The 10,528-nt window shown below is 49.6% G+C and overlaps 1 protein-coding gene across 2 annotated transcripts; it reads right to left on the bottom strand.

Moving 5' to 3' along the window:
- Positions 1–5,411: 5,411 nt before the first annotated feature.
- Positions 5,412–9,098, bottom strand: LOC136522395 (RNA polymerase sigma factor sigA-like). Of its 2 annotated transcripts, XM_066516244.1 has the most exons (10): positions 8,760–9,098; positions 7,978–8,623; positions 7,439–7,637; positions 7,229–7,321; positions 7,012–7,140; positions 6,760–6,813; positions 6,606–6,683; positions 6,456–6,518; positions 6,067–6,179; positions 5,412–5,826 (listed from the first exon to the last, which is right to left on the bottom strand). In XM_066516244.1, the coding sequence occupies exons 2-10, from the start codon at positions 8,607–8,609 to the stop codon at positions 5,718–5,720; spliced, it is 1,470 nt and encodes a 489-aa protein (XP_066372341.1). In that variant the 5' UTR covers positions 8,610–8,623; positions 8,760–9,098; the 3' UTR covers positions 5,412–5,717. The 2 variants fall into 2 exon arrangements, with proteins under 2 accessions (XP_066372341.1, XP_066372396.1); XM_066516299.1 differs by lacking the exon at positions 8,760–9,098 and having other exon boundaries at positions 7,978–8,753.
- Positions 9,099–10,528: the final 1,430 nt, after the last annotated feature.

The raw sequence follows: 10,528 nt of genomic DNA, 5'->3' as shown, positions 1-10,528 counted from the left end.
CCTCGACGGACCTCTTGCCCCGTGTAGAGGCTAGGGGGCTCTTCCTGTAACTTTGTCGAGACCTAGCGACCCCGGTTCGCACTCGAGGGGGCTCGGCAAAACAACCCCTCCTTCTGAGCGAAAAGGAAGCGCGAGGGTCGTACAAAAAGTCAGGGGAGCTCCTGATGGCCCTCTCGCTCCGTGCAGAGGCTAGGAAGCCCTTCCTGCAACCTCGCCGAGACCCCGTGACCAAGGCTCGTGCCCAAAGGGGCCTCGGCAAATAAACCCTCATGTGCGAGGGGCGTATAAAAAGCCAGGGGAGCTCCCGACAGCCCTCTCGCTCTATGCAGAGGCTAGGGGGCTCTTCCTGCAACCTTGCCGAGACCCAGCGGCTCCGGCTCGCACCCGAATGGGCTCGGCAAACAAACCCTCCGTCCGAACGAAAAGAATATGTGAGGGTCGAACAAAAAAGCTAGGGGACCCCTGACCACCCTCTTGCTCTAGGCAGAGGCTCGGGGGCTCCTCCTGCACCCAAGACAAAGACAAACGACCTAAACCTACGCTAGAAGTTTTGTTACAAATACGATAAAAGGCACCAAGCCCGTTACGGTCTAGGGGTTCGAAGGCTAGGCCCCCTGAGGTTTCGACAGCCGCCCCAGGGCAACAGGGTCAGGGACGACTAGGGGCGAGCCCACGAATGGCCGAGGCCCGAGCAAACGACCGCCCGGGGCGTCCTAAGTCGTGTCCAAGACCGGCAGGGAGGTCTCCGAATGGGATCCCACCGTAGGGAGGCACCGAGCCACCGAGGCCCAGCGAACGGCCTCAGCACCCACTAGAGAAACCCTCTGGTACTCTTAGAGTGCGTCTCTAGACCGCTAGCCATCCCCTAGCGAACGGCGCACGGGCCTCCACTCAGACTTACCCGATAACAGCTCACCAGAAGTGCCAACGCTCGTGCCCACCGAGGGTAGCCTAGCACATTCCACCCCTCCTTCTAAGCGAAAAGGAAGCGTGAGGGTCGTGCAAAAAGCTAGGGGAACCCCTGACGGACCTCTTGCTCCATGCAGAAGCTAGGGGGCTCTTCCTGCAACCTTACCGAGACCCCGCGACCCGAACTCGCACTTGTGGGCTCGGCAAATACGATAAAAACTCCTCACTAAAAAAACAAAAAAAGCCCCTAGAGGAGTGATTCCACTCCTCCAGGGCCTCGGGGGCTACACCCGGCGGGTGCGCTCGCACGCACCCACCGAAACCTCAAAAAGCAAAACACAATCCCTACGGGAGCGGCTACAAGCCAAGTCTCGACAAACCCTCAGAGAGAGTGCACGCACTCCCCCTGAGGCTCGGGGGCTACTGTCGGGTACCATAGAATGGGGTACCCCGAGCGTACACCAAAAGGGCCACTTAAATCCCATATAAACAAAGCTAGAGGGTAAGCCATGGGCTCATCACCAGCCACATCCGAGCCCACCGGGCTCTCCACCTCGCCTCAAGCCTTGCACGGGAGGCCTCAGCGCCCTGATGCAATCTCCGCCTCACGCGAGGCCTCTCGCGAGGGGTCTCGGCAAGGAGCCCAATCTCCGTCTCGCTCGAGGCCCCGTGCGAACAGCCTCGAATAAGATAGCTATTCTCTGTATCGCTCGAGGCCGGCTTATCAACAACCCATCGCTCCCGTCTCGACTAGTCTTCCCGACAGCATGTCGCGTCCTATTAATGCGTCAACCACTCCCACAATCTCAGCTGGACGACGGCCCAACACTACGGAGTGGCTGACGGGACAAGAAGTCACATCAGCGCCATGCCGGCTGAGATGGGGCACGACGGGGATTACCAGCCACTGTATCCTGGCGCTGTGCCCACGATCAGCGCTCGCACCGCACTATGCCCCGCAATTCCTGCCCCGAAGACAACGCGGCATGGGAAGTCTGGCTCGGGTCATCATCGCCTCCAAATTAGTGTACCAGATCGACCACTCCCCCCCAGGCCTCGGCACTCTACGCCAGGGTCTCGGCTATCTCGGGATTCGCATTCGCCGAGACCCCCCACCACGGTTCAGCCTCAGCGCCAATCGAGCCTCGACCTCGCGCACAGTCGATCCACAGCGACCCGCACACTGACCACCGCACCCGTTCCGAGGCAGCCTAGGAGCTCCCATGACACGCAGAATCTGATGTGACCAACATGTCGCCCCAGCGCTCTAAGGACGGACCGCTCCGATGACCACACCGCCACAGGAACAGGCTACAGGGCTCGGACACGCCGCCTCTGTTTGCACGACGCCGTATAGTTAGCACTTGTACTGTCATTGTCCTCCCTTCAACTATAAAAGGAAAGGACTTGGGCCATCTAGAGGAGGAGACAGGTTCTCACGAAGAACAACACCCTATAACACGCACACTTCCCTGCCGCTTGAGAGCAACGTCTCAAGCGGCCCACATCACTCCCCGCCGAGACCTAGGACTAGCTCCCTCTCTCACCTAGCTTGTAACCCCCTACTACAAGCACTTCGATGCAAGGAATACAAGATCAATCTCTCAGACTGGACGTAGGGCTCGAATTGCCCGAACCAGTATAAACCTTGTGTCTCTTTGCATCACCATCCGAAATTGGGAACACGCAGAACAAAATTCACTAGTGTGTTAAGGACCCCCCCGGTCCAAAACACCGACACATGTGCATCAAGTTCATAAAGAACTCTTTGAGCTTTGGTGAAATTTCTATGATCAAGACATGGGTGAGACAACTAGTGACAATCCACCAAAACTTAGGTCCCTTTACACGAAAATATTCAAGCATGTGATTTTTCTAAAGTGCAAAGTTTGTGCCATAAAAAATATGTGTCTCACAAATATCTAGCCCACTAGACGATATCCTCTCGGGTCAGTGAAGACCACAAATGAGAGACCTAGCTCCGATACCACTTGTAGGGTCGAGATGGCGACTAGAGGGGGATGAATAGTCGTTTCCAAATTTAATCTTACCAGCTAACCGAAACAAATACGGAATTAAAATAATTCGATCTAGCCAAGACTACACCCCTCTATCGAAGTTCACAAGCACCTTATAAATATCCTAATTAGACGACAAAGGTGCCAGGCTAGCTAGAGCTCACCTATCCAATATTAGGAGCAATGTCACACAAACCTATGCCACTAGTATTTTAAGCAACGAGGGAGCTCCTACACATGCTAGTAAGTAAAAGCACAAAGCCACCTAAGCTCACTAGCAATGCTCAATAACATGGCAACCAATGCCAAATTAGAGAGCGCAAATACTTAGCTACACAAACTAAGCAATATGACTAACAAGGTTGCACAAACTAAATTAGCCACGCAAGGGAGCTACTTCTATGCTATACAAGCAAGAAGATAACTAGTGAGCTACACAAGCTAACTAATTTTAAGAGCAACTACACAAGCACAATCTCTACAACTAAAACATACAGATTGTCAACGTCTACCCGACAGCACCAAAATCTTCTTGCGATCCATGACTACCCGACGCAGAAAAGGAAATTCCCCTAACCCCTGCATGGCTGCTCTGTCCGGCTCTATCGCGCGCTCCTCCCTCATAGGTTCCTTCGGGTCTTTCCATGCATGCATGGATGCATGCACATGCACCCCGCTCCAACATGCAGCCACAGTACTCTTATCTTTTCGGCAAATCTAGAAAGCACAGATCACGGAAAAATCAACAATAAGGGAAATGTTAACGTCCCGATTGCGTGCACCCCAGCGCTCCAAGATCTATGGTATTTTTTCCTTTCAAGGAAAATCGGACAAATCATAGGAAAAAAAATATCTACAACTAAAACATACGGATTGTCAACGTCTACCCGGCAGCACCAAAATCTTCTTGCGATCCATGACTACCCGACGTAGAAAAGGAGATTCCCCCAACTCTTGCATGGCTGCTCTCCCCGGCTCTATCCCGCGCTCCTCCCTCACAGGTTCCTTCGGGTCTTTCCATGTATGGATGCATGCACGTGCACCCCGCTCCAGCATGCACGTATGCAGCCGTTTTTCGACAAATTCAGAAAGCACATATCAAAATAACTTTTTCAGAGTATTCGGCGGGCTTAGAGCGTCTCCAAGGATCTTTCTAAAAACTCTGTTGGAGTTTTGCTCTGGTAGACCTAAAAAATCTGCACGCATCTTAAAATAACTTGATATTAATTAAAACTTTCTTGATTAATTAACCCATGGGTCTTGTATGGGCACGGCGGCCCGATCCATATCCACACTGAGTCCAGCCATGTCCACCCTCTCCGATTACTGTGGATCTGTTTTGCGTGTTTGTTCTTCCTCCAACCGGCGGCAGCAGGTGCGCCACGCAGAGAGCTGGGGCATGGCGTGAGCGTTAAGCGCGCGGGTGGACTGGAGGCAAGTCAGCTCAGCGCCGCGGCAGGGCACGACGAGCTCCTACTGCCTGGCGGCTGCCAGCTTGATGAGCGCAGCCACAGCCCGCAGCACCATTTAGACCATCCTACTTTCAAGCCTAACCTAGGTAGACAATTGCTGCAGTAGATGCCGTGGGGTTCAGCAGGCTGGCCGCCGCTCACGCGCAGAAAGCGCAAGCCCTGCCGCGGCGCGGCTTCCGCCTCTCCACTTGCCGCCGAACCCTGCTGCCGCCGCCTCTCGGCGTGCTGTTGTGCCCTGCTGTCGATTGGATGAAAAAACGAACAAGTGACATGGGTCGGGTTGCGAACTGGTATGGATAGGGCTGGGCCATACAAGACCATGGGTTAATTATTTAAGAATGTTTTAATTAATATTAGATTACTTTAAGATGCATGCAAACTTTTTTGAGAGGTCTACTGGAGCAAAACTCTCTTGGGTTGCTCTTAGGGCTTATCAGACACGGCAGCCCAAACTCAGGCATTAGCGGTTACAAAGGCTCAAGGCCCAACCTTGCCTTAGAGCAACCTACAAAAAGACTAGGCCCAACCTTACGATTCAGTTGCTTGGTTGCTGACCTCATCAATCATCATCTTCAAGCATTTCCTTAATTACACCACGCATACATTCTTGTAGAGTTGCCTTGATCAGAACTCATGCTACTCGTCGACCAAAAGTTTTCCAGAATTTTAAGAGATTTTTTCTTGAGCTCTATGATTTCAAGTTTCTCACAGGTATTTGCGAATACCCCCGTACTATTGCTATTTCAGACATGCAAAATCTTCTGGTTGATTTGTTGCAACTAGGATAGAAAGAAAATATTCATCAGGCCTAAATGAGGCATCACGTACATATTCTTGCAGAATTGCCTTGACCATACTCCGGCCATATATCATTATATCGACCAAGTTTTTCAGGATATTCAGAAATTTATCCTGGGATTTATTTGATTGCACATTTCAGATATAAATTTTGTAGGCACCATAATCTTGTAAGCATTTTTGCTTTCGTGTAACTGGAGAAGAATACAGATCCAGGACATAAATGTTGCTCTACTGATTAAGGTGCTAAATGATACATTGCATATACATATATTACAGAATTTATGAAGCTTCCCAAGAAAAAAAAACAGCTTCTCTTTTTGTTGGGTCGCATTGATGATTGTGCAGCCATAGATATCTGAATCATGCATGCCTATTAATTGTCACAAATGTACATGTATAGTATAGTTATCTGCAGAGTGAGTGGCAGTAAAGCCTTTTCAAGGATGATGTACCCTATGTTTCCGAGTATATACAACCACTGCATTTGTGGAACCGACTCAAATGAAAAACATCTCACTCAATATTCCTCAAGCAATGCATCCAAATGTTTCCTCCTTGCAGCATGCTTCAGCTTCTCCATCGCAATGAGTCCTACTTGCCTCACACGCTCCCTCGACAACCCAAATCTGGAGAATATAATTTCCATGCCAGAATTAGAACATCAAAATCCAAATAAAAAATCCCTGCAAATTCTCATGGTTGTGCTTAAGGTATGGGCAGACTGTGCTCCATGTTCGCTTGTTGGTTTCAGCCAGCCCAAACCAGCCGGCCAACAGTGTTTTCCTCTCACAATAAACCAGCACCAGCCAGCCCAAACCAGTCCAGAAACCAACCAGCGAACAGGCCGAAGAAGACTGAATACTTACTGTCTGCTGATGTCCTCCCATGTATGGCACTGTTTTCCTATGCCATGATATAATCGAATAATATCCCTCTCACGCTCGTTGAGAGTTGAATTTATAAGATTATTGACTTCCTCCTGGCATCAACAGAGTATTTATGTTAAAACAGATGTGGAAGTATCATAGAAGGAGAATCTTTAATTCGCTATTAGGTACGCCAGAAATAAAATGACAAACTTGCAAAAACAGCAAAACAATGAAGTATTCCTTAGTGATTACTATGATAGGGCCATGTATCGTAACAAACAACAAATTGGAAGCTATAACAACTGTTTGATAGTAATGGGCATATCTCTGTCACAAGAAATTAGTATGCATTAGTATTCTCTTTGGAAGAACATCAGTGTGCATACCTTGAGATACCTTTCCTCAAATCCATGCCATGGATCATTTGCGACGTTTTGATCCTCTATATACTGAAAACATGAGGAAAAGAGGAATAGTGCTAGTTTCTAGCATGGCCCAAGTCAAAAAGATGGAATGGTTCATAGAACTCTACTTACACTATGGAGTGTGTCCCCAGGTAGGCCGTTTAAGGAGGGGAACGCCTGTTGATCCAGTGAAAGAACCTTGTTCACAGCCTGCATATGTGAATGCTTTTGAGAATGGCAGAAATGTCAAAAGGCAAATTCAACCATGAAGATTAAGTTATTTTACCTCTGTAGCATTGTGCACTTTCTTTTCCGATATATTAAGCGACTCTGCTATGTTCTGAGGATTGCCAGAAAGGTCATAAAAGAACATCAGAATGTTTCAAAATTCCTTATTATTTAGGTTTAAAATTAATAGGAAATTAACTAAAAAATCAGCCATATCATCGAGATAATAAATCAGGAAATTGCATCTTGAAATACTATGCGGTTTGCTGGAACAGAAGTGGCCAAAACTTCATCAATATAGCCTCCTTACCTCTACTGTCGGAGCAATTCCTTGATCTTCCAACGCATACTTTGCACCACGAATTGCTATCAGCCTCTCATGCAAATAAGTAGGGAGCCTGAACGTTTTCGAGTTATCAGCCAATGCTCTTGAAACGCCCTGGTTACAAGCAAATGAATGGAAGGCTCAATTCAGCTATGATCTGATTAGGTCCAAATTGCTGCAGGACAAGAAAATCTGCTCTAACCTGACGAATCCACCAATACACATAGGTGGAAATCCTAAATCCCCTTGAGGCATCAAACTTTTCGATCCCACGGAGTAGCCCTATCAGACCACCCTGCAACATCAATGGACACATTACATTTCAACATTTCAGGTACAGTAATTTACAGTGTAACAAATAAACAGCTGGAATATCCAGATACAAGTTAAATGATCGAGCTTATGTCATCACCTGAATAAGGTCTGCCAACTCGACACCGAGGTTATCATACTTCTGGGCAATGGATATCACCAAACGGATGTTGCTCATTGTCAGCATCTCCCTCGCAAGAAACGACTCGCGCATCCTTGCACGCAGTTCAGGAGCTGATATCCACAGTGATTGTGCCAGCTGCTTGTATGACAGCTCATTACCCAGTTTCTCCTTCAGCCTGAACTCAAAATTGGGGACAACGGGGAATCAGCTAGGGAATTGGAATCCATTAGATACACTCAATCTTCAACATGCAACTTTGATCACAATTATGTTACATGAAAATAAAAAAAAACAATGAAAAGTTGTAATGTGTGCATACATTTCAGCCTATTGAGCATTTTAAGTGGTGATGTGTCATGAGCGTGACAATTATGTGTATCAATTTCCGACTCATTCATTGTTATATGTAGCTATATTAACAATGCAAACACACTGGTTTTGGGAGATACGATGTCAACTTTCAAATGCTAATTACGTTGCAATTGATGGGCATGCATTTTGAATTGAAATGTTACTTTGATCTTTGGTGCTGAAGCCAGATGCCGTCCTTGATCTTCCTGGAGAGCTGGATGACCTGCTTGTGCGTGAGGAGGTCCTTACTGACGGTGCCCCGGAGGTAGATGCGGTTCCGGCTCTGCATCAGCTCCGGGCTGATGGTGACGTTCTTCCGGCCAGGTCCCCGCCGGCGGCCGCTCATCCGCCGCTGGCGCGCCGAGACGCCCGACCGCGCCACCACCACCGTGGCCTTGCTAAGCCTCTCGTCCTCCTCGTCCTCGTCCTCGAAGGGGAGCTCCCACTGCTTCTCGAGCATGGAGCGCTGCAGCAGCACGATGGCCTCGAGCGAGGACTCGAACTCGAACTCCGTGTCCAGCTCCGGCGCCGGGTCCGCGGGTGGAGGCGGCAGCGGCAGCGGCGGGGCGAGCGCGGGCGCGGAGTGGTTCCTGAGCGCCCGGATGGCGTGCGCGCGCGCGTGGCCGGCGGGGGAGGAGGAGGAGGCGCGGTGCGCGACGACGGTGAGCTTGGGCGCGGTGGGCGCGAACTGCAGCGACGGGTGCGCGTCCGGGGGCGCGAGGTCGGTGGAGCCGAATGAGGTGGCGAGCAGGCGGTTGCCGGCGCTCAGCCCGATCACCGCCGGCGTCGCGGTCATGGCGTCCCCTTCACCTGCGCACGCCGCGGCCGTGCGTGAGTAACTGAGTACATATGTATGCACACATGACACACCTACCGAAACTCCGACAGTGATAGAAACAACCCGCGCAGGCGAGGCGAGCGAGCGAACGCCGGACTTGTACCGTACCTCGGTAGCTGCGCGACCGAGGCGGCGGAGGCAGCAACGCGAATGACGAGGAAGAGCCGGCGGCACGGGACAGCAAGCAGCAGAAGTGCGTGCAGTAGCAAGCGGGCGGAGACGGCAGCGAGGAACAACTGAACTGAGCTTACTGGCCTCAGTGGAGGAATCAAAGAACACAAGTGGAGGCAGAGAAGCTATGACCACCACACGCCCGCCGGGAGAGAGACGGAGACTGACGAGGCGAGGAGAGAGAGGGAGGCGCTTGCTGGTCCGCTAGTCTTTTACTACGAGCAGGCAGGCACTGACGGAGGTGTTACCGCGCGCGCGCGGCATGGAGGTGGGGGCGGGGGGAGATTGCTCGGAGGCGGGGAGGGAGGGAGAGGATAGGGTGCTGGGAGCGAGGGGGCGCGAGGCCATTGGTGGGCGGCAGATATTCTGGCTGCCCCTCGTCGCTTTCCCGCTCGGCTCGTCGTCAATCGCCGCTGCTGCTGCGGTGGGAATTTTACATATTTAGGATAGCCGCTCATCCGTTTTTCGTTCTTACGATGACTCTTACAGATTTAGTATCTTTAAAATTGTGCATTTTCGTTTTGTCATATTTGCTCATCTGGCACGCCACGGCAACATGACACAGTCAGCAGTGCCCTGCAAAAAGACTTGGCTGTCCCTGCCCATTTGCTCGCCCGCTCAAAGACAGGAAAACTGGCCGGCCTAGGCGCTCGCTCGCCCATTCTATTTTCCCCAGGCCTGAAACTGTCATGTTGTCTGTGTTTGAATGAAACATATGGCAATAAAAAAATAAGAACATTCTGGCCATGCTAATTAAGAGAGGCAAATTATGGCCATCTAAAATAAGATAGGCACATTGTGTCCATGCAAAGTAATAGATGCACATTACATAGTATCACATATGACAACCAAATAAGATAGGCATATCAGCTATGGAAAATTTAAGATCACTACATAAAGTACTTGTTTCTGACAACCTGGGCCTGTTCGCTTGGAGTAATTCTGGAGGAATTTGGATGGTTTGGAGGAATGCTGGAGAAATTTGTAAGAGAAAAACACTGTTTCGGATGAAAAAAGAAGCGGATCAAGCCGGATTTAAGGGCACGCGAACGGGGCGTGCCCTTGAACCCGGCTTGATCCGCTTCTTTTTTCATCCGGAACAGTGTTTTTCTCTCACAAATTCCTTCAGCATTCCTCCAATACATATAGAGTTTTTGGCCTTTGCCCATTACACACGACAGCATGCTGATAGTTATGCCCATTTAATTACAATAGAAGGCCACGCAAAATAAAAGTTCTGGTCAATTACACATATTATCAAGAGTTCAAGCTCTTAGCAAAATAAAAGCAATGTTCCGGTTCATCTTAAGTTCTCAGTTCATCCTTAGTTCTTTCTCACTTTCTTTGCTAACTTCTTCTTCCTAGGTGCCATTTTCTTGACAGGCTTAATTTGTAGTTCATCTTATGAGAATATGTTCTTGTTCAAAACAATAAAAGTCATGGTACAGCAAGGGACATAAACTCCTAGCTATAGACTCAATAGCATACCTCCTAGCTTTTGTAGTTTCTGGGACATCAACTTCTAAAGCCAAGGCTTCCAGGACATCTTCCTGTGCATGAGTTGCAGATAACTCATTTCTTGTAGCCTCAATTTTTTCCCTAGCTGCTGCTTCTGCTGCTTGTCTTGCTATTGCAGCCTTGAGTTCAGCTTCTTCAACATCCCTCCTTGCTTTTGCTACAGCTTCCTTTGCTAGTGCTCTTCTGGT

Source organism: Miscanthus floridulus, chromosome 1, assembly GCF_019320115.1.
Source record: "Miscanthus floridulus cultivar M001 chromosome 1, ASM1932011v1, whole genome shotgun sequence".
In the NCBI taxonomy this organism is placed as follows: Eukaryota; Viridiplantae; Streptophyta; class Magnoliopsida; order Poales; family Poaceae; genus Miscanthus; species Miscanthus floridulus.
The sequence above is the reverse complement of the archived record's forward strand: the minus strand, read 5'-3'. Positions and strand labels throughout refer to the sequence as shown.

Bases quoted from the DNA above. Each gene is read 5' to 3' on its own strand.
- LOC136522395 (XM_066516244.1), bottom strand. From the start codon at position 8,609: ATGACCGCGACGCCGGCGGTGATCGGGCTGAGCGCCGGCAACCGCCTG. The intron at 7,638-7,977 runs GTAACATTTCAA...TTTTGAGTTCAG, and splicing joins CTTCAGCACCAAAGATCAAA to GCTGAAGGAGAAACTGGGTA. The intron at 5,827-6,066 runs GTAAGTATTCAG...TATATTCTCCAG, and splicing joins TGGGAGGACATCAGCAGACA to ATTTGGGTTGTCGAGGGAGC.